We start from the raw sequence: 24,363 nt of genomic DNA, 5'->3' as shown, positions 1-24,363 counted from the left end.
GTAACAGAGAAACACAGTCTTGTTGTCCAGAAGGCAACAGTTAAAAAGAAGAGGCAAGGGGGCGTCCCTGATCACCCACAATGCTGTTTGCCTTTTTAGTGTTCTGTGTTTGTATAAGCAACCCATACTTTATAGTGGACCAGTTTACTGGACGTTGTTATTATTTTCCTTAAAGTACCATCAGCAAAAGTACTCATTATGCATATATATATATATATATTAGAAATATGTAGAACTACAATATTACCCACTGAAATGTAGTGGAGTAGAAGTATAAAGTAGCATACAATGGAACTACTCAAGTAAAATACAAGTATCTCAAAATTATACTACTTAGTTACATTCTACCACTGTATAGGACTAATACAAAAGGAATACAATGACCTTGTGCAAGTTACTTGCATGTAAAGAATATCTGACCATCATAAAGGACCAGAGCTCTCTCTCCCCAAACTGGACCAGTTGTAATCTGTGATCCACACACTCGGTAATCATCTAATCCAAACGATCGATTTATCTGCAAGCAGCTTGTCATCACTGAATTCCACCTGCGCACCGTGTTCACCCAGTTACCCACAGAAACTGTAATATCCCCAGTCTACAGCCATGGCAGATCCAAGAATACGGCAAATTAAGATTAAAACCGGCATTGTTAAGAGGTAAGATGCTTATATTTGTAGTTATAGATGATTTAGCATGTCCAGAAAGCTGCTTGAATAGCTACATTGAGCTAAGGATAGCGATCTAACTAGCTTACCAAGGATAGGAAGACTGTTTGTCGGATATGTTTTAACTTTACTCCGGTGTTTGGGCGCGGCCTGCGGTCACTGATGGCTACGCAGTTTTCTTTTGTTCCGTTTGCAGTGGCTACACTTCATTTTGGTTTGACAGTAACTATCTAACACTTGTGGTCTGACGATACAAACTCACTGTAACGCCACCCAAAAAGATAGCGTTGTTCAGTTACTGTCATTATGTTCAGCGTAGCTTCCAGCTGCAGCTAACGTTGATCAACTGATGCTAGCTGTTAGCTAGATAGCTCTCATGTTGCTATGAACATGTTGCCTATACGGCTCGTCTGTGAGGTAACTATTGCTGTATTGTTTCCCAGACTGCCATGTATAATGATAGAAGAGGTAAATCCCAACCACCAGTGTCATACACGTTGTTTTTACTATAATATTATATTTATATAAGTGGTTGTAAACACAACTAACTAACGGTAGCTACATAGCCGCTAACATTGAAAACTTCCCCATCTCGGCTAACATTGAATATACTAACGTTAATGTTACACTGCTGTCATTAATGCAGTCATATTTAGCTGTGTTTGTTGGTTTTATTTCCATATAATTAGACTTTTTACCACCCTGTCTGAACGGATGGTGGACATTTGTAGAAATGCATGAAATACCTGCACAGTCACGATGACTACAATGGGACAGTCGCCATCATGTACTGCTGCTATTAGTATTATGGCCTAGATAGCAGATCATCACATTTGTATTAGGACTGCAAGTTTGCTGTCACTAAGCATATCATAAAAATATCCTATAAGTTGTTAAATATGATGCTGCTTTATTTTCTATACTGAAACTGTTTCTATGAAGAACCATGTTGGCACTAGCTTCAGGTCGGTTATTTTGTGGTAAGATTATATTATCGTCTCATTTGTACCGTCCTGGAGACAGACAAGTTATGCAGTCTCATCGTTTGTTTCATTATGCGCAAATTAAATTGGCAGTGCTCTCTTTAGAGCTCTGGTAGAGTGATATTAAAAGACTACAGTGATGTCAGGAAATTTGGGCCATTGGTAAACTTAAACCAAGTTGATCATGTGACCCCATTCTGTGGCAGTTTTCATGTCACTTAATACCAGAACAATATCAGAGATGTTTTAAGAGGCGACAGGTTACTTAAAGAATCCTCAATACAACTCCCATAATGCCGGGTTATCCCGCCCCTCCCGCTAAAAAGCCAATCGTCTGCTTTTAACTGCCGAGCCGGGAAACGTATTAAGCCAATCGTGTGGTTCCATTGACGTAAAGGTCTGCTGCGCATGCGTCACTACTAACGCATATAACCGGTGGGGAAAAATGCTTATCAAACCTTATTTTTGGGCAAAGTCTTCAAACTTTTTCAGTGTTTTTTTTTTTTTTTTTTTTTTTTTTTTTTATTATCAGAGTTTACTGCTGATTCTGTACGTGCAGTTTTTATGTTCTGCTGACCAGTGAAAGTGCAGTTATGGCGCTCTCCCTATTCATTCAGATAGGGGCTTGGTGTTGTTAGTCTGAAATAACCACCAATGGTCATATGGGACTTGCCTATAAGGACTTTGGCAATACTTTTACTCTAAATTTTAATGCTTAAATCAAATTCAGGATTTAGATTTAGGGCTTTGAAATTGCGTCTTAAGTGCGTGCGTTATTAGAATTAAATGTAGAGATCTCCTGAATTCCTTTTTTCTGAGGCATTTCATATTGACTATCTGGTCAGTAGCTTGATATTTAGGATAAATTAGCTTCTGTTTCTCTCCATCAGTATACAACCTCAGTGTAGTTAAGCCAAAGATTGTTATATTTCTCTTAACTTATATCATCAAGGTGACATATCTACAAGATTATTGAGACATTTATATAGGCCTAATTACAGTAAATAAATCAGACCACAGCTCATCACTAAACTTAACTTATTGACACTTGATGCCAGGGAGTGGATTCTGTTGGATGACAAGTTGCAACATCTCCAGAAGCATGGAAAATATTTTATTACCTCTGCAAACCACAAAGGTATATGCGGTGTAGTGTAAGTTTAATCTTGTACTGTCAGTATTCTTCACATTCTGTTCAACTGGAATCTGCAGTAGATCCTGATTTGATGATCAAACACGTTCAAGAAAAACATTACAGTATCAAAGCTTGTACTATTATATGGTAGGGATGGGCATTTCAAGCAGAAGTACTATTCAAGAGTCACTGGGAACTATTTGACCAATCTCTTAAGATCGCGCCGTGAGAGAGTAGTAAAGCTGGTTAACTAGCAGTCTGGACTGCTGATGAAGATTTTTCGTTAGAGATTGTGGTGAAGTTTATACTGTAAGCAGGAACTTTATTTCCTCTGTAACAGCAAACACAACTTTAACACTATTAGGCTGCAACTTGAGCCTCTAGCCCACGTTACAGAGCTGTAGCCAAACTGAACATGCCACAGCGGTATGTTTTACAGACGCCTGGTAAAATGTACCTCTTTTACTATCACTACCGTTAAATAACAGCAGTAAGTGGATAGATGTCTTCAGGAATGTGTTTCAAGTGGGCAAGTTGCTACCAGCCATCAGCGGAAACAGCTGATCAGTCGTAAGTTACAAGGTCACTACGTCAGAACTTAATCTGCAAAAGTGTTTCCATCTCCCATTTAGCGCATTAACTCTCTTTAGAAAAAGACTATTTTTTTTCTAATTTGACACTTCAAAATGTCATTTAAAAACATTGATGGAAGCACAGCTTTTGTTTCCATAGTTTTCTAGCTGGTGAGGGATGTAGCGATGTAGAAGACAGCATGGGAAAATCGACTCTTACAGTACAAAAGAATAATGAATAGAAATTCCAAACCTGTACCCTAATACATGTGTTTTTCTTTGTACATGACATCTCAGCAGATTTAAGATGTGACAAAACACAGGCTTTTTGATGTAGGACCTCTGAAGATCATCATCCAGTGTAATCCAATCTATTAAAAGAGTTGGCATCCACTCTGAGCTCATCTCTAAATTTGTCCAATGGCCTGATTTACCATGCTGTTATAGAAAATACTGTAGATATTATAAGAGCTGTGGTGAGGTAATGGGCTCAGTATAGTAGTCTCTGTGATGGACTGGGAGGGTCTCTCGTCGATCAGGCAGACCTCTAATTCCCTCCTGTCAATAGCGTTAGTGTAATGTGCTATTGATTGTGTTTTGATGAGGGTCAGATTACTAACAGGCTCCCTGAGGTGGTAATGATGGTGGCTGGGCTTCCCATAGAGAAAAATGTCACAGTGTCCAGTGCAAGAAAAACAATAGTGCAGTAGTACAGAAGTGTACTGTCCCTAAAGACGGTACTTTTTAAGGTTGAGTATACTATTTGAACATAAGGCAGGCGATACTACATCTCACCCCCTGTAGGCCCAAAGTACTACGCTGACATGAACCCTTAATCAAGCCGTTAGGTTTAAATGTACAGAGTGTCATTGCTTTCTGTCTCTTCATAATCTTGTGTCCCTCCCATTCAGTCTCTTTCTCCTCTGTCTCTACTTTTTCTCTCCTCTTGCCTCACTAGCTCCCTGCTTCCTTGTTATATATTGGAGTTTAGAGGAAACCTGCCTGGTCTTTTAGCCAGGCCTATTTCCACTGGCTTTTGCACATTCCAGTCAGTGCCTTTTCTGCCCTAGCGAGGCGGATGCCCTTAATAAAATGACAACAGTAATTTGCCTTTGTCATTCCGGTCCCAGCACAGACTACGTCGTGGCTCAAAAATACAGTGCCAGAGGAGGCGGCCGAATGTGTGTGTCGGCTGGCTCTAATTCCCTTTTTTTTCTATTTTCCAGAGAGCTGCCTTTTCCATTAAGCCTGAGGTGGCAGGTCTATTTAAAACCAGCCACGACCCCACCCCTCATTCACACGGCGCTCCAAGTCTGGGAGAAATAAGAAATTAACATCAGGACTGGAAGGGGAGGAATGGACATTTTGTTATTAGACTGTCCTTCAGTTTTATTCAAATTATTCCAAGCCTTCCTTCCTCCATCTTTCCCCTCTCTTTGCCACCTTCTTTGACTCTAAACAGGTGACATCACTCATTCAGCATCAAGCATGAGAGTGGAAGGCAGGCGCTGCGATTACATATGGCGCCTGTTTAAAAAGCTTCTTGATGGAACCGCATTAAAATGAGTGGTAATTGATGTAAAATATGACAGAGCAGTGCAACACGGAGGGAAGGGTCTCCAGTAATGTGGCTGATTAATGAAAGATCACTCACTTACGCACACACACAGCTGATTTTATGAAAAATTACGTTCATGTTGTCATTCAGGCACAGACGGAAAAAGACTATTAGTTGGGAATCATTATCAATAGCGATATTTTCAAACTCAATTATGCCAATCAGGGTCAGAATCTGTTTAATAGATTTAGTTCCATTTGGCCCGTAATTGATAAATAATCAAAATTTATCAATGTACTCAACCCCATTTTCACTAACAATCAAGGAAAAGAGGCCCATTTACCACCTGACTTGGTCCAAATTAGGGACTAAATTGATGATCAATTAATCTCTAAAAAGGACTAGTAGTGTGCATGTCCGTGTGTGTGTGTGTGTTGGAGGTGATGGAGCTAGATAAAGGAGTCAGGTAAGCACAGTGATATGGCGTGAGCTGGAAGCAATGATACAGTTCACAAGGACAGTAAAATGTTTTCTGTTTGTCTGGCCCTGTATGTTTGCAAAACATGGAATAGGTTGAGGTGCAATTTAATTGTCGATGTTACTCAACACTTGATAATGAAGACATTCGGACACGTATTTATTTTGAAAAGTACATTAGTAAGAATACATTTAATCAGAATTCAGTTTACTTCACAGTAGAGATGATTATGTAGCACTGAAATGATCTTGATGTGTCACTTCAGAGTCTCACCTTGGTATATTTTGGAATAAAATTCAAATTAAATTGAACAGCATACAACAGAGCCACTATGTCACTAAATATAATATTTTTAATTGCCCTGGCCCTGGGAATCCCTACTCTGAATTAATGTGAAATAAGCTTCTGTGCGATAATATTTCAGAATAATCATCTTGCTTATCTTCGTGCTCATGAGGTCATGCTCGTTTTTGTTAGAGGAATGTTTGGTTAACAATTAGTTTCTGATATTAAATATACATTGGACTAGAGAACAGATTCATGCTGAAACAATTGGTTGAATAATCGATCAGTTGACCCCTAGATAATTAATTGCCACCACGTTGCCATCTAAGGCTGGTAACGAGGTGACAAAATCCAAATTTGTATTTGCCGAATTGACGAGAAGACTGTTGACATATGGCACCATTTCCACGTAAAATTATTGTGCTCAACCGCCAAAATTGCTTTCATCTTTAGTTTCTACAGTTATGTGTTTTTGCCGACACAGTAGGAATGGTTACTATGTTGTTTCTTCAATGGAGTATGGTGTAATATTTTCCCTGGAGACAACAGGGAGCTTGCGTTTCATTCAGACTGCTAATACTGTATGTTTATTCTTTTAGGTTTTGTCACCACCACAGAAACAATAGGTGACTGTTAAAGTACGATAAGGTTGTCTGATGTTGACTGCAGTTAGTTACTGGTTTGATTAATGGTTTACAGTCTGATAAGATTTAAGTGTTTGTATTGATTACGTCTGATGATCAGGCTAATTACCCGCTAATTGTACTCAGTTTCTAACGGCAATAAGCAGTAAATGGTTAAATTAATATGAGTTATTGACATTTTGAAAAATCAAACAGCATTTTAACTTTCAAATTTAATAAACTCAGGAATGTTTCTCAATACACCTACTCCTAATTGTTGATTTCATACTGTTCTTTCTTGATACAATGTAATTATAACTTACTGCACCTTTGGTTTTAACTGCCCTACATTTTGCCTTATATGCCCCAATATATTTATATATATCCATGGCCAAATGGCGTTGCCCTAAAAATTACTTAATACCAGACCTAAGATCCATGTTTCTGTTTTGGATAAATAACTTGTGCTAATGTTACGTAACCATCAGGTTTGTGGTGTGCATTGTGACATGACACGCTTACAGAAATGGTGTGGGTAACCTAGTGAAGATTATAGAAATGGTAGAATAACAGTAACACAAGTGTCTGGCATCAATCACAAAAATGTGAGAAATAATTAATTTTTAAAGACATATTAAAACATATTTTCTGTACAGCAGTCAAACTCCTGAAATCTCCGCTTTAAAGTACAAATTAACACCCCCTGGAAACCTTGTTTTTGTTTACAGCCAGTGTTTTAACTTCTCACTTTGCTGCAGTGATGTATTTGTGTACCTGAAGGCGTGTCAGTACACTGTGACATCACTGCCTCAGGGTGTCGGGGTACAGGTACTCCAGACCTAAAACCTTTTCAGCCTAGTGTTAAGTTGCACTATAATCATCTTCAGTCATATATGAGGTTTTCAGAAATTCCCAACATGAGCTGTCTCCATTCAAACTACTCAAATTGTCACATTTGAGCAACATATGATACAAATACTAATAATAAATAATAATATACAGTATAAAACTTGTGAAAAAGGCTTCTCAGTCTCATTTCAACATCAGGCCTGTACCATTATTGCCCATGACTATGACTCTACTAATAAGTGTTCAGTTGTTTAGTCTATTTACTATGAAAGAAATATCCTGTAAATATTTTTCAGTTTAGTCGTGACCTTTGCAAAGACTTATTTTGTGATTGTTATGGAGAATGTCTGTGCAAAGCAGCTATCAAGCACTGATTTTAATACTATCTTAGTGTAAAACTAAAGATTTGTTCCAGAAATAAAACACATTTCATATCAGATGAGCATGACATTAACATTGTATGGGAAACATTTGTCTGAGGTATTCAGGGACATTTTAAGATCTGCAAGTACATCATATCCTTGATTTGAATTTCAAATTAAAGCATAATTTAAGGCTGATCTCCGCTTGGATGCCAGAATGGTGTGTAGCAGCAGTGAGGAGGAATGGTGTATTCGGTGGTTGTTATTGAGGTGTGCGTCTCGCCATCCTGCGGGAAATGATCTCCCTGTGACCCCTCAGTCAGAGGACCATTGGACAGAATGAGGATAGATGGCCTCTGTAAAAGGTGACCATCACAGCTCGTCTTTTTCATGGCGCGGCCTATATTATCTGTCGGGGAGCCCGTGCATTTATGTTTCATGTTTGAAGGAACAACACTGTGTCACTGCCTCTAACTGAACCGTCTTTTCCCCTCTTCCTGTTCTTGTTGTCTGCAGGCTGGTGAAAGAGGAGATGTCGTACAAAACTGAGGCACAGCAGCAGGAGGAGAAGATTGAGCGCCTGAAAGCGGAGGCAGGAGATCTTTATGTGATCAAGAAACAGGTATGTGGGTCCTATTCTTTGCTTCTTTGATCATATATAACAGTATATATGGAAATCATAGCATTATCCATTTATCTCAGCCAGTAAGTGACTCTCATAGTTAAGAAGCGAATTCTATGTTGATGATTTGAGTAGCCCCTCGTTCATGTAATGAGGTCAGTCCACAGTGATAATGAAGAATTAGGTTTTGAGAAGAGAATCATTAGTGATTTTGTAATTTGCTTGATGCAGATGTAATTATATCATGTTACTTTAGAGGAGTTTGATAATTACTGACACATGCTGGTAATTTAGTGTCCCTCTCCTCCTTCATTCTCTGTCACTATGCCGGCAAGCCCTCCATCATTTGCCTGTGCACTGGAGAAAGCAGTGTAGGGTTTGAACATGTGTGTGACACACATGTTGCTAACTTGCTTTATGTCTTAGTAAAATAAGTCTTAAATTAGCAGAATGAAAACACAAGGACTAGCATAGAGTCATCAGTTAACAGACCTATACACAGGTACAGTTAATTACAAAGGGATTTGGGCCAAAAAGGTCAAATTAAGAGGAACATTAAATAAAATTGCTTGATTATCAAGAGAAATGCACAAAATACTGACAGTACTACGGTAGGTTGATGACTTAAACATTACTGGCACACCACTCATAAATAATGCTGTTGTGATTAAATTAATCGTGCAGCCCTACTAGTCAGTGTTTCCCACATAAAGACTTTACTTGGGCCGGCCTCCCAGGTATATTTGGTGACCCATTTTAGCATTTTGCAGAGAAACACAGAGAGAATTGTGATCTATTACATGACAAGATGTGGACATGGTGGATATTTTACAAGCACGGACCAGGTAAAGCGAAGATGAGCTCTGTGTCGTTTCGGCAACTTTATAAAACGTATCCTACTGGAGGAGGGAAGGGAAAGGGAGCAGATTCTAAAATAAGGTGGAGAATGAAGTAGAATTAAAGTGGTGAAATAAGCTACTAGAAATGGTAAATGCATACACCGCTAACACAGATCACTCTTTTCTTTCTGTGGTTGAAGGGTGCAAGTAATTTATTCCATGGAGCGTAGTCAGTGTGAAAGTTTCATAGTCGGTTATTTCTCTGAGTTTGGTAACAGTTCTTTTTTACTTGAAGCCGTAACAATATTTAGGAGATAGATATCCCTTTTATACTATCCCAAAAAGCCTCAGTATATGGACTGTACCAAAATATGTGGGCGTGGTCCACCAGTACTGCTCCTTACTTCCTCCTGCAAGAGTACTGTGTCCCAGTTAATTTGGATTTCACTTGTACATGGTTCAGGCAGGGAGGAACTACATTATGTTTACTGGTAACATTAAAATTCTGTGTGTGTTTTGTTTTGTTTGTTCATTCATAGAGCGGAGGCTCAGGCTGAGCAGCAGGCTTGGCTGGAGTTAAATGTGGAGATTGTGAAGCCAGATGGATTATGGTTGGAGATGAGAGGTCTGGGGCAGGATGGATTAGAGGTTTTTATTTTAATGGAATCAATACGCTGTAAGTGTCGTCTTTATCCAGCGCTGATGGGATCATTCCACTGCACTGGGAGGGCACCATGACTTTTCTCTGTTTCAGCACTCCTCTGCTTAGTCTGGCTCACCTTGTCACATCTAGATGGAAACCTACTCGACTAGTTGTTTACCGTCTTTTCGGCGTGTCAGTTAGCCTGCCAGCCTGCCCGTGTATGAGTTCATCTGAGCGCCTGTTTGTGTGCACAGCCGTGAAATGTACATGTGTGTAACTGCGTCCATGTTTTGACTTTCCAGCTCGACAGAGGGCTAGGTGAGGAAACATCTGTCATGAGTGAGTGTGTCTGACAGCGTTAGCCAACTCTTCTCTGCTCTTTAGGGTGCCAGCTGGGGGAATTCCACATTAGCCGCGGCTGTGAAAGTTCCTCAAGCTTTAACACAGTTCCACTCCGGGCGTAGTAATACCTCTTTACGCCTGATCACAGTGCCCTCGGCTCAGGGTTTCTTCATTTATCCAGGTGTGCAGTCAGATCGAGGTGGTCCCCTGCCGCCCAACTCCCTGCCCGATCGATAACTCAATAACATTTTTCATACCATCGCCTTGTTGGGAGATGTTCACCACAGCAGACTGTATGTGGGACACCCTGCACGTTACTGTCAGGAACAAGGCTACAGCGAAATGCAGCAAATGAGTATGCCTGTATCTAGCTGTTTAAATTAATGTTCCTTATTTTGAAAATACATGTTTGATAATGTGTTTATTTATTTTTTTTGTGAAGGCAGGTAATGAAAAATGATAACGGGAGCAGTGTTGGGGGTAAGTCCAATTAATAATGGTGATGGCTCTGTGTGTTTTCAGATGGAGGTGTTGCAGGAGTCCAGGATGATGATCCCAGACAGCCACCGCCGTTTGACCATAGCTCATGCAGATCTGCTTCAGTTATTAGTAAGTAACACACAAAAACAACCTTTTTCATCTCACAAAAGGACAAAACTTTATTGATGAAACTCGATCTATTAATTCATGGCTTTGTTGAAAACCTACATGGTGTCATTGTATTTGTACTGTTTTTCATTCAGTTAGCCTAAACAGCGTATTTTACGTAAAATGGGTTTCTCACTGTCACCAAGCAGTGTATCTTTTAGTCCTCATTGTATATCTGATAGTAACTTTATAACCTGGTCTGAAACTAAGCTGGTCCCAAGGCTTAAAGAGGTGAGTGGGCACTGCTTGACATTTGACTGCTTAAAAGTATCCAGACAACAGAAACAACAAACTGCTTTGCCTTGATTTTGGAAATGTGAGAGATAATCCAATACGATATTAGAGACTTCTGCCAGCATTTAAACATAGAGTGGAGCTGAGTGAGATTTTTGTTGCTCAAAAGATTAAAAATTGACATTTGGAGAAACTCAACAGCAACATGTTTCTCCAGAAACAATGATGTAGTTAAATTTTTTATTAGCCGTGCTATTCATTTAACTGTAGGGTTGGCAAGGTCAGTTTGTTGGTCAGTCGGTCAACCACTTTGGTCCAGACTGAAATATCTTAACATCTGCTCAGTGGATTGTCATGAAGCAGACATTCATGACACGGGTGGCGATAACCGAATATTCCCCGTAAATGAAGGGGGGGGGGGACAACAAAGGAAAAATCTAAAGGCTGTCTATCATTTTGACAGATAAAGACTCAGGGCGTTCTACTGTAATGTTAAGTAACTCACATGCAACGCTGTCTACACATGTAGACCTCCTGTCCAGTTGGCGGCGAGTGTGCATATTAAATTAGCTGTTTGTCTTTGATCTCACATTCATGACCTTGTCATCCAGGTAAGTGGCAGCAAGCAGGTAAAAATCATTCGCCTGCTTCGTGTGGTCACATGAAAAGTCTCTCCATGCCCTTAATAAATGCATAATCTATAATGTTTTTGAAAATTAAATCCTATTAAATAGGCTATATGTCTCAATTAAAACTGACATGTAATAACAGATTATGACGGACATCGAGTCTAACGCAGCCCCTGATTCATGGTTCCCAGATGATGAATCCTACTGACTTTGTTGATCCCCTGACTTTTCCTGTACAATGAGGTTAACATTTGTTTTTTTAGTGAAACATCTTGACAACATTTAGATAGATTGCTATGATATAGGCACTTAAATAAATGTCTCCCTCAGGATGAGTTGTTTTAACTTTCCTTGTCATAATTACAATTTGTCCAGTTTGGTTTATGACTTGAAAAACTAATGACATTCCCATCAGCCTCGCCTGAACTTTGGGTTTAATGTTAATTAGCACCTTTCAGCCTTCCTTCTAACACAGCAAACCAAGATGGTGAAAATGGTGAACATAAAACACACTTATTGAATCAGCTTGTTAACCTTGTCATTGTGACCACATAAATGCTTTTTTTGTGATATCAATGAACTGAACATTTGAATATCCTCAAATGTCACGTTACACCATATTTTGTCTTTCTGTACAACCACAGTCTCAGGGTCGTCTCAAATAATGCAGTGCAACAGCTGGTGGTGTGAGTCAGTAAATGGTAGGCGGAGGGAGCTAACTTGGGATTAGCAACATGTCCTCTTCCGTCATCACTCATCCTGTCTTCTTTTTTTCTTTCTTTGAGACGGACGTGCACATATGAATATGCTCATCGCAGTTCATTAGCAGCGCTGTCACTGCAGTGACCACCACAGGAACTCGCACACACTTGATTAAAGGACATGGACACCACACAAGTCACGTTATCTCTGTCCTACACTCAACTTCTCAGTTTAGATCCCAGTCACATAAGGCTGACTGAAATATTACCTCAGTCATTAACGTTTTATGATGACAATGACAAAGCGGCATCAAAACAGTTTTGTTCAAATCTTTTGATTATAGACAGTTACCCAAATATGTGTAGAGGACAGTTGTGCATTTATTCTAAAGTAGCTGTAATTCCTCATTTTTGGGCTTTGGAGATATTTTTCAAAAGTCTGTGTTTGTGTCTTTTCAGGAAACAGAAGAGGATTTGGCCGAATCAGAGGAGTACAAGGAGGCTAGAAACATTCTGGACTCAGTGAAGCTTGAAGGATGATTTCTGATCTGTGTCTGTTCTCACTGTGAGATTCACTTGCTTTAAATGTCCATTCCTTTCGTCAGGCTCTGTTTGCAACCGTGGAGGCAAACTGAATCCATTCAGAGTCTCTGTTCTTGATGTAATTATTTTTACTGTTCACCACTAACGTGCCAGCACATTTGATCGAGCCTCTCCTGCGAGTAAAATCCCACAAGAACACGATAAATCATTCAGTTTATCGCAGTAGAGGAGTAAAAAGGTTTTTCTTATGACATTAATTAGCATACTAATACACAGTCTGGACTACATAGGCATGATTAAACACACACATGTTTGTTGTCTTTTCCGCAAACATTTTTTGTTGGTGCGGGTCCACTGCAGGGTTGATTTATAAGTAGGAAGGTTTACACTGGTTGCTATTGTAAACAGTGAAAGACTGCAGATCTCTGTAGAAGCTCCAGTGTTTTATGAAGTGACAGATTAATACATTTTGAATTTCTTTTGACATGTATCTGATTTGGTTAAGTTTTGAGGACCTTTATTGTTTCTAACCCATGATGATGATGATGAGACATCCCAGAAAACTATCCAGAGCTGCAACTGACGATTGTTTTCATTGTCGATTTATTCTTTCGATTAATTGTTTAATTTGTAAAATGTCAGAAGGGAAAAATACCCATCACAAGTTACCTGAGCTTGTTTTGCGAAAACACAAATATATTCAGCTTACAGTGATTAAAAAAACAGCTGAAAAGCAGCAAATTATCACATTTGAGAAACTAAAACCAGTTAATGTTTGGCTTTTTTTGTTGCTTGAAAATTACTAAAACAATTAAGCAATTATCAGAATTGTTGGGGATTGTGAATTTCTTTCAACTAATCTATTAATAAACTGATTGTTTCAGCACTAACACTAAGTGATGGGTTTAATTGCACCATGTATTCACTTGCTGGTGTTCCTGTTAAGAGCAGTGAAAATGGATTGTCTTGATACCTACAATAAAGACCAGAGCACTCTGGGCAGCCCCGTCAGTCACATGATGAATGTTGGTTAAGGCCATGAATGACAAAACAGGCCTGTCTCATGTCCCTGCAGCAGTTACATCTATTATCCAAATGACCTAAAATAACGACACCTTGTATCAAGGCTGAGAGAGTCCTTCCTAAATAGTCATACTAATAAATGAACTCAATTGCCAGACAAATTAAGGTTACATTTGACTTGATCCTTATTTTACAGATTTCGATAATTATCGGGATCACCCCAAAGTCTCATTACCGCCCTAATGAGGCGCTGCTACTCCGTGGCATCTACCCCGCTCCATCTCGTTAAGGAAATCGCTCTTCAATGCTGATTATTTTATTTGGAGGTATAATTATATTTCTTTCGGATAAATCACGGCCTAATCGAGTCCGTACAGAGGGCAGCGGCGCTAATTGAGGCATGAGATGCGGTGGCTGGGCGCTACATCTGGGTTTATGTGACCACAGGACCCGTGCAGGCTGCTGGCTGCTCTGAGTGGCTAAAAGAAGAAGTGTTCAGATCCTACATCTAAAAGTAGCAGTAAATAAATGTTTTACGTAAGTATTATCCGCACTTTTTTTTTAACTTAGGTATCAAAATAAAAGCAGTCATTAGGCAGTAGAACTGCCCCCTTCAAGGAGATGTCATATTTGGCCTATAGGTGAATTATTTTTAATAATAATGCATGAACTTGTAAGCAGCATTTTAGTGTTGTAGCTGGAGCAAATGGTAACTTGTTTATATCCTGGTAGATGGTTTAATGTATGTTAGAAACTGATCACGTGTTTTTGCATGTAAAATCTTTATCTGAAAACGTCTCTGCCATATAAATGGAGTTGAATGGACTACAAGTATAAAATGGCATAAATTGGAAATACTACTTCTTTATTCTGCCGCTTGAGTAATTAGTTATTTCTCATTAGGCCTATACTTTATTCAAAAGTAATGTTTGTCTACTCATTTCTCAAACAAAACTAACTTCAGCCTCTTTGCTTCCACGACCACCAGACTACCAATTATCTGGGAAACCTTAAATTAGCATAGAATGAATGAATTGGCCTGTATATAACCTCAGAGCAAGCTAACCTGCCATTTCCAATCTAATAATGGAGCAGTTATGGCACGTGACTATTTTGATAAGCTGTGGAAGGAAACTAAGGACATTTTCTCAAATACTGAGTCGCCAATACCTCAAAATGTCATTCAATTTTACGCTTAAAATATAGATATTTTTTACTTCTAGGATATAGGCTATTGTAGGCTCCTTCTCAGCGACTTTTATTTGGCAGTTTTGCACACGGAGATTTTAGTAACTGCAGTTAGGCTAAGGATGTATGCAGTAAATTAAACAACCTAACACTATAAAGTAAAATGAGCTCTACCGCAGCCAGATAACATTAAAATGCCGCTTACATATTAATACATCAGCAGCATAGGTGTCATTTACACTGGGGAAGATGGGGACATGTCCCCACCACTTTTTTAAAGCATAATTTGTTTAAAAAAAAACATGCAATGCAATTAGTCTAAAATATAGAAGAAACAAATGTGCATTGTCCAATAAAAGTAACTTAAGCTAAAAAAGACAAGCTACTGATTATAAACTGAACCAAAAATGTGCATGCACCAGTCAGTAACATTAACAACTTCTTGACACAGTTCCTTTTTGGCCTTGTTTTCAGTTCTCTCTCTTTGACAAAAGAGGAGGGAAGACTAAATCATGCCTACATATGTGTTGCCTCAACGGGGATGACATGAGAAAAGTTGATCTACAGGAGCAACACAGAATGACTGAGAGCTGCACTGACTTAGATTCTGTTATATTTATATATTTTGAAATGTCAACTGCAACCTGAATTTTGTGTTTCCTTTACCATAAATAAAAACATTTCCACCATAAATTGGTGCAGAAACTTTCACCAGAATGCAGGAAATGAAGTGTTTAAAGATCAGAATTTCATGGGGTAGGTCCCCCATGACCCCCGCTATTATATCTTGACTTTGAGGATATCTTTAAAACACTGTTTAAGGATCTTTTCGTCTCCAACCTAATATTGCGTATCGTGATTTCTCGCGAGCTTAGTGTCTCCCTAATCTGAGCCCCTATGTCCCCACCACTTTTCACCACAAAGTGAAGCCCTTGATCAGCAGTAATCCAATAGGCCTAGTCTAATAAATAGGCTATCTATATATATTTACTGTAACAGGCAATTTTGCCTTCACTGTAAGTAGCCTACTTTTATACGTAAGGTTACATTGCTGATAAAAGCCGATTTATGTAGGCCTAGGCCTACTTTAAGCATTTTGAAAGCATGACTTTTATTTGTAATGGAGTAGCCTATTTTCAATATTTTGAATTGCTATATTTCACTAAAGGATCTGAATACTTCCTCTGCCACTAATTTTGTTGATAATTTACTATTTACAAGTTTATTTTTATTAGAAATGGGCTGTAACTGCGGACATGTTGAAGACAACAGTCCTTATTTTGACGCGGGCGCGACACGTTGCCGCTGTCGCGGTAGCGGCACAGAAGGTGGGATGCATACGTTTTCCCCTCACGCGATCGAGCAGAATGCCGTCTTTATCTGCTGCTAAAGTTTGTCTGTGTACAAACTTTCTGCCGCTGCATGCAGGACGCAGAGCAGACCGCTGAGTTGCAGCATCAGCGGCAGCCGCTCGTCTCCTCTTCAACACAGTAATTTATTACTCCTAATCCCCCGGACTGTCACCAAATCAGCTGCATGAAACAAGAATCTCATTTGTTAAACGGGGCCTTGTGCAGATGGAAGATCGATTGTTTTTCTCCTCAGAAATCTCTAATTGAGTGAATACAGACTGCAAAGCCGGATCAGAGAGAGGGAGGGATAGAGAGAGGAAGGGGAATGAAAACCTCCCGCGGGCCTATAGTATTGGAGACCCTGTACTGTAACCAAGAGGTCACAGGTTCAAGCCCCGCCAGCCTCTCCAACTGCGCGTCCAACAGCAGCAGTCACGGACGTGCATATGAGGTAAAAAGCCATGCCCCCACAGATATATGCCCCAGTACACCACTTACAGTTGGATTACATTTTTATGTTGTTTTTATTAAAAGTCACTCCTCATCTCCACAACGCGTGAAAATGTCTACTTTCCACTCAGATGCACCGCATTAACTTTGAGCGGGCGAATTTGTTTGTCTATTTTTATTTATGTCATGGCTAGGATTGATGGGAGCATGTAAGTGGGATCTACAAGGGAGATATAACTGTGGCTTTGCTCCTTGTTTACCCTAATTACAACCTTATAACTCAGCAAAACCAAGACCTTCAATAACACACACACACACACAAACACACACACACACACACACACACACACACATATATATATATATATATATATATATATATATATATGTGTATATATATATATTTATATATATATATATATATATATAAAGTGAAAAGAACCCTTTAAATTAGTTTATATTGTTAGTTTAACAACTTAGATTATTGTTAGATGAGACAGCAATTTGGTTAATATAAAACAACCCAATACTACAAATATCATTTACTTGTGCTTTAAGTCTCCAGTGCATTGAATAAAAGAGTAAAATGTTGTTTTATTATTCCAAATAAAGCATGAAATCTTGCAAGGTTCAATCTAAACCAGATTAATAAATTGTATTAAGGCAGTCAGTGTTGTTTGGATCAATCACAACGTATTTATTTGGAGGGGGAAACACTTATCACACTCAATCTACCATTTTTAAAAAGTTGATATTTTTTTCGGCTTGTAAATATTAAATAAAATGTGCAAGCAAGTTAATATTTGTTTTTTGGCAGCTCATGTTTAACCGGAACTAGGGGTTAAACATGAGCTGCTGCTGCTATGAGAGGAGTCATTCACTTTTGTTTGTACAGCTATAAAATCACTGAGCTATTGAAAAGTCGTAAAACGAAGAGCGCAATCCATCATCCCAGTGTGATGACTTTGAATTATCCTTATTGGCTTTCAGCGCGCCAGGAGAAGCTGTGACAAAAAGGCTACACAAGAAAATGTCATTGAATTTTGTACATATTTTTTAGGCTAATACAAATGACAAAATGGCTTTATAATTCTGTAAAATAAACAAACATTAATATAAATCATGGGCTCTATCCTAAACTCTACAATAGGCCTCCTTTAAATTAACATCGCTTATTTCCAGTCTTCACCCTCTTAAAGTCTACCTCAAGTCCCGCTTCTAAAAAAACAGAGCCTTGAAGAAGAAGAGGACGAGAAATATCTCCAAGTGCGCATCATCTTCTTTTCCCCCTCTGAAGAAAGACGCAGACATCAGCGCAAAGAGCAAATCTCCTCCACGTCCCCGATGCGTCCGAGAGAGACTCCGGCACACGACTCCACTCCATCCATCCATCCCTCCCGCTCGGTCTGTCGGTCGTGCCACCAGATTGCAGACACATAAAAGATGAGCAGAGGCAATAGAAGCCTGGGTGGATGAAGAAAGGAACCCAAACGAGCCCCGGGTTCACGCTCGGACGCCTCCTTTGTGGCATTTTTTCAGCACATAATAAATAAACCTGCTCCCTCAAAATGTCCGGACATCTGTCCAAAAGCATGTCTGATTTTTTTTTGTCCTTAAATATTTGGAAGGCTGGTGTGTTTGTGTGTGTGTGTGTGTGTGTGTGTGTGCGACAAAAAAAAGCTGCTGTGCTAATCGAACCTAATTCAGTGACAAAGGGATCTCCCTTTTAGTTGCATTTAAAATAACTTTTTCTTGTCTCGTTGAGAATAAATAACCTTAATTTAGACAGATTAGGAAAAATGAATAAATTGCTCCTCCAGGTGCTGTAAACATGTAAGAATATAGGCTATATCTATTCAGGTGTCATGTTATTCAGGTTTAACTGTGTCCCTTTATCAAAGGCAAACATCCGCAGCTCGTGTTGAACTCCCTCCACTTTCTGCCGAATTAATTCGCTCACACATCATTTAAACCAAGTCCCTCCCTTCTTGACAGTTGGGCCTAAACACTAGTAAATTACCACTAATTTATACTGATCTTACTCTGATATTTGCAATAAAGGCGTATAGATTTGGCACTAATTACATAAAGGCCTAATGGCCTTGAAAATTAGTCTGGTTAGAATTATATAAAGTTTGTTGTTTGGCTGGATTGGGAAATCAAGGATATTAGAAGAGGTTCACTTGGTCTCCAAGAACCATTTAGTGTCATGAAGAGGTCGACAATGTCATCATGGACTACAAATGTCATAATAACAATAAATGCAGTTTGATATTATAGACTCAAGTTCAAACTCATGGTGTTGCACATATTAGCCATGCAATGTGGTATCTGTTAATGCAGCCATGTGGTTCTTCCTCATATGAATAACTCCTATTCTTGTTCGAGTGGCTTGCTCTAAAAACAAGTGCAGAACAGCATGCACAATTAAACAAATATTGTGGTGATCCAACATTTCTTGAACGGGTCGAAGCTTTCACACAGATATTAAATCAGGTTATTTTATTGGATGTAATTTGGAGGAGAAATCAAAGCCAATTACAGGAATGAGGAGGAATGAACTTGTGGATGTGAGAGGGGGAGGAGGGGGAGGAGGGGGTGGGGGTGGGGGTGGCGTGCGGCGGGGGTCTCGGGCTAAAGCTGACATACCTCAGGCTTCAACTCTGATTGGTCCTCGTTTGGAGAAGCTCATGGGTTCATTCCGTTGTTAAGCGCCTCCCCATTTCTCTAAACTACATTATAATGCAACGAACCCCCCATTTAACCACAAACCGAATTTGCTTTCATTTACGCTATATATATTTCTTAAATAGGTTAAAGTCATAGAGATTTTTTTGGAATAGCACTTCGCCCTGGAGCGGTGCGCAATGCTATCTCATGCCGACCTCCTGGATGCTCGCCTCGGTGAGTTATCATCACCAAACTCCGGTCTTCAACTCTACTGTAAGCTGGAGGAACTTCTAACTTTAAATCAAGCTCAGAAATTGTCAATTTGCTTCTTATATCATCTTAATGTGACTGAAGTGAACCAAACTCGCTTAATTCATTGGAAAAGTAATTATTATTATTATATTACTGCGTAATTTGATTTAACAATTTCCTAAGATATCGGTGTGATCGAATTGAATTAAGAGTATTTAAGGAGCAGATTGTAATGTGCATGCTGTGGTTGTCTCTCTCAAAGAGCTGCACGCTTTTTTAATTCCTGCATTTGTGTTTTAAATCTGAACTGGATCGTTTAATGCATGCGCAGCTTTTCTGTGATCATTTACTGCAGCAAAATAATGTTTATACTACTCATAATTCCTCTCTCTTTTGTCTGTAAAGTGTATTCTCTGTGTACAGTTTAATGTCTCGCAGTATTTGATTAACGTGTGCTTCCCCCCTTCTGTAGCGAAAGTGTTTACTGTACAAATCTCACCAGCTGTGGTTGTCTGTGCAGGGATGAAGGATGCCGCGGCGGAGCTCCTGGGCCACAGGGAGGCTTTGAAGTGCAGGCTCGGCGGAGGGGGACCTGACCCAGGACACTCCGGAGAGCTCGGCCCAGGCTCGGACGGCGTGGAAGGGGCCACGATGCTCCCGGGCGATGATATTAGCAGCGGCGGAGGATCCAACACGGTGCAGGTCAACAGCAAAGAGCAGGATAAACAGCAGCAACAGCAGCAGCAGAACAACAGCTCCAACCAGTCGGCAGCGCAGCAGTCCCAGAAACAGAAGCGGCACCGGACCCGCTTCACCCCGGCGCAGCTCAACGAGCTCGAGAGAAGCTTCGCCAAAACGCACTACCCAGATATCTTCATGCGGGAGGAGCTGGCGCTGAGGATCGGTCTGACGGAGTCCAGAGTGCAGGTAGGGCGGCTGGAACTGTAGTTTCAGTTAATAACGGGGGGAATGAAACGCAATGCAGAGAAGAGACACAGGCTCATGTGCCATTTGATATTTGTAGGGCCTAAATATCGTTTAATATCGTTTATCTATGAAGCGTCAGACATATGTGCCGCAGGTGAGGACAGAATAAAAACAATCATTTCGCTTTTCGAATAAAAAAAAAACTTAAAAAAAACATCTAATCAAAAAATAAAATAAGACAAAATAAAAATGTCATGATGCAATTATACTGGAATAAATATAGAAATTGAGAATTGAAATCCCTCCCAACAGAAGCCTTTTTATTCCTTATTCTGTGACTAAACAACTCAACTTATTGTGTTCACCTTACTACAACACAGGAACATTTCGACAGGTGTGCACCTACATTTAGCCTAAATGCACCCTAGCTCGAAAAAAAATCCATCCCGGTCATTTCTTATCAGTAATCAATAATTGTGCTTTAACAAAATACCAATTTAATTTCTCATGCATGTAGAATTTAATGCTCTGATTTTAGAAGAGAATTTACTCGATAAACCAAAAAAAGTGATTTGGCTTACGTTTTGAAAGTTTTACACAAATCAATTATTTATCCTCTTCAGTTCAGCTTCCGGTTACACTGAAATAATTATCTACACGAGGAAAACTAATACAACTGTTTAAATAGGCTACACATTTTTATTATATCCCAGAACTTTAGGTCTATAGCTCGCAGTTTATTTTATAAAAACAAACAAAAACAAAACAATCACGGCTGAAAGAAAATGTATTTTGTTGAGGTTATTTTTTTTATTTTACATGAACTTCAATAAGTGAAACAATGAATAAAGAAAAGCTTACAACACTTCCGGCGTGTGTGCCTTGCCCAAGTGCAGTGGCTGTGTCTGGTCCGGATTCAAAACGTGTGGATTACACGCGTGCTTCATCCACACACACTGTAAATACATAAGGAGGCTTCAGGAGTGACAGGAGTCATCACAGCCTGAGATCAGCTCGTTACACGTTACTTCAGTTACATCCTGTTTGCAGACAGACAGACATCATCAACAACAACAACAAGTCACGCTGTCACGCTGTCACTTCACGGGATTTAAGACTTTTAAGGACAATTTTATGATGTAAAAACTCGTGTTTGACTGCACATTTAATTAAATTGAATTTAACCAAAGGTCTCATTGCAGCAGTTTGTTTAGCAGGCGTTTGTTGTTATTAATGGTGAGGAAACTTTAACCTCTAAATTCTGCCTAATTCTGGATTTGTCCTACATCTCGTGTCTGTCTCGTTTCAATGAATCCACAGGGAACCAAATGATGATTGCAGCTTTATCACACTCGTTTAGTCGCCTCAGATAAAAACGCACTGATATCAAGGATTTTATCCTCTTTAAAAACACAGCCCTCACTGGCTTCCAGCCTGCACAGATACCAAATCCACATTAGGAATTATGGCATCACCGCCTTATTAACTATAGCAATGCCAATTGCACTCAAATGTGAAATAATACCCTAATAATCATTATTGCTGTGTGGGTCAATTCAGTTTCTATATACTATTTCCATAAAATCAGAATTAGTGAAATGACGCTCATCTGCTGTTATTATAGGGCTGAAATAAGAAGCCGGTTTAGCGATGGGCCTGTCACCGCCCTGCGTGTCTTAATGCTGGACGGGCTGAGGGTGCACTCTGTCTTTTTAAACGGAATGAGAAATTGCATTTTCTTTCCTTTGAAGTGTAATGCATTTCAGGCCGGATTTCACGGCTGGCTACGCGGAGTGGAAAGAGAGTGAGATTGTCCCGTTCTTATTACTGCGCCCCACTTTCTCAACCAAATCTTCACATTAATCATAGACGCCCGCGTACAAGCAAACCTACAGGAGCCCAAGGACTCCCGGAATAAAGTCTGTTCGTCTGCAGACTGTTTGTCACAGCAACAACGTTATCTTTATTATCTGAGTGCGTAGTTTTCAGTGGCTCCTCCCAAAGCAGTAGAAGTCAATTGGGGTCAAATAAGTAAAAAGTAATAAGTTATCTATAATGTTATCTTTACAGAAAAATAAAACTGTTATAAAAACATAATTTCTACATCTTTAAAAACTCGAGATAATACTTATATAGCCTATTAATATTAACGAGACCTATAATATTATTTAGGCCTAAGAAAATGCTGTTGATTTATTAAGGCATCATTTCAACAATTCAAATCCAAAATTTTTAGCATTTTGCCACCTAGATGAGATGTAACCTCTGTTGAAACCTTTCTGTTTTAAGGATCAGGAAAGAATAACCAAAATAAACAAAACGTATCCTACAGGCGTGTTAGCCTATTGATTGGGAACGTTTACACATCAATTGCAAGGTTTTGGAACTTTGTGATAAGCTGATAAGATCCTGGAAAAAACATAAATCTGTGTTTTTCTGCAGCTGATTTATTGCTGGTGGTTGGCATTATCATGATGGTCACAGACTGGTGTCATAACCTTTTTATGTGCGCTTACTGCTCTGATAACACGACCCTTCAATACACCCGCAGCCATTACACCTGCTCCTCCTAACTCATCACATCTCTTTCTGCAGGTCTGGTTTCAGAACCGACGCGCCAAGTGGAAGAAGCGCAAGAAGACCACCAATGTCTTTCGGGCTCCGGGGACTCTCCTGCCGACGCATCACGGGCTGCCTCAGTTCCCGTCTGCCGCGGCAGCAGCAGCGGCCATGGGCGACAGCCTCTGCTCCTTTCACGCCAACGACACCCGCTGGGCTACGGCAGGGATGCCCGGCGTGTCTCAACTGCAGCTACCGCCGGCTCTCGGCCGCCAGCAGGCCATGGCGCAGTCCCTGTCTCAGTGTAGTCTCGGCGCAGGGCCGCCGCCCAACTCCATGGGTCTAGCCAACATGTCGTCAAACGGCTCCGGGCTTCAGTCGCACCTCTACCAGCCCACTTTCCCCGGTATGGTACCCGCGTCCCTGTCGGGCCCGACCAACGTGACCGGCTCGCCTCAGCTGTGTAGTTCCCCGGACAGTGACGTCTGGAGAGGGACAAGCATCGCGTCGCTGCGCCGCAAAGCGCTGGAGCACACAGTATCCATGAGTTTCACCTAGTAAGGAGGGCCACCGCAAAGAGCTTTTCTTTCACTCACACAGAATTCTTCTGCATTTACTTCTTATCCATCCAATCCATCCAAACGGTGAACCGGGGAAACTACAAACAGGATACTGTACACCTGACATTTTTTCTCCCAAATCACAAACAAGAGGGAAAACTGAATCTATTTATCAGGCCTGTTGGTCTTTATCAAGCTAGGACTGGTTCTGTTTTAAGCTTTAATTTATTATTTCGCATGTAACCTATGCCAACTATTTATTTGATTATTTAAATTCACTTATTTGTTTGTTCTGTGTTTATTTATTTGGTACATGCAGCCCTGGCCTTTATTGTTGCAGGGTTTTCAGTGACATTTGCTTGGTGACTGACATTTCTGAAGACAAATTCTGTGGATACTATGAAACACAAAACTACTTACAGATTCCCTTCTCCACCTGCTGCACAGAATGCAACTATGAGGAGCCAAAAAGAGGAACAGTGGATGTGCAGAAACAAGACACCTGGAGGTTTAAAAGATGATGAGGACATGAAAGATTCACCAGAAGAGAGAAGGAAGCTGATTTGACAAGAATCAGGACAACATGGAAGAGGACTTGACTGCATGTGCTGTTCAAGGCAAAAAAAACATGGGAAATACAATAAATTAAGACATGGAAACTGACTTAA

At 39.9% G+C, this 24,363-nt stretch overlaps 2 protein-coding genes across 2 annotated transcripts; both read left to right on the top strand.

Annotated features, from left to right (window-relative positions):
- Positions 1-491: 491 nt before the first annotated feature.
- tbca (tubulin cofactor a) lies at positions 492-13,725 on the top strand. Its single transcript, XM_046067433.1, has 4 exons — positions 492-659; positions 8,030-8,135; positions 10,482-10,568; positions 12,631-13,725. Exons 1-4 carry the CDS (start codon positions 607-609, stop codon positions 12,709-12,711), a joined length of 327 nt encoding a protein of 108 aa, XP_045923389.1. The 5' UTR covers positions 492-606; the 3' UTR covers positions 12,712-13,725.
- A 5,869-nt stretch (positions 13,726-19,594) lies between these two features.
- On the top strand, positions 19,595-23,784 carry LOC123982091 (homeobox protein orthopedia B-like). The gene is made up of 3 exons (XM_046067470.1): positions 19,595-19,631; positions 20,170-20,576; positions 23,172-23,784. Exons 1-3 carry the CDS (start codon positions 19,595-19,597, stop codon positions 23,691-23,693), a joined length of 966 nt encoding a protein of 321 aa, XP_045923426.1. The 3' UTR covers positions 23,694-23,784.
- The last annotated feature ends 579 nt before the right edge of the window (positions 23,785-24,363 follow it).

This window comes from Micropterus dolomieu, linkage group LG13, assembly GCF_021292245.1.
Source record: "Micropterus dolomieu isolate WLL.071019.BEF.003 ecotype Adirondacks linkage group LG13, ASM2129224v1, whole genome shotgun sequence".
Classification (NCBI taxonomy): domain Eukaryota; kingdom Metazoa; phylum Chordata; class Actinopteri; order Centrarchiformes; family Centrarchidae; genus Micropterus; species Micropterus dolomieu.
The sequence above is the reverse complement of the archived record's forward strand: the minus strand, read 5'-3'. Positions and strand labels throughout refer to the sequence as shown.

Coding starts and splice junctions, on each gene's coding strand:
- tbca (XM_046067433.1), top strand. CDS start 607: ATGGCAGATCCAAGAATACGGCAAATTAAGATTAAAACCGGCATTGTT. Junction 660..8,029: donor AAAACCGGCATTGTTAAGAG/GTAAGATGCTTA, acceptor TGTTGTCTGCAG/GCTGGTGAAAGAGGAGATGT. Junction 10,569..12,630: donor CAGATCTGCTTCAGTTATTA/GTAAGTAACACA, acceptor GTGTCTTTTCAG/GAAACAGAAGAGGATTTGGC.
- LOC123982091 (XM_046067470.1), top strand. CDS start 19,595: ATGCTATCTCATGCCGACCTCCTGGATGCTCGCCTCG. Junction 19,632..20,169: donor CCTCCTGGATGCTCGCCTCG/GTGAGTTATCAT, acceptor TTGTCTGTGCAG/GGATGAAGGATGCCGCGGCG. Junction 20,577..23,171: donor TGACGGAGTCCAGAGTGCAG/GTAGGGCGGCTG, acceptor CTCTTTCTGCAG/GTCTGGTTTCAGAACCGACG.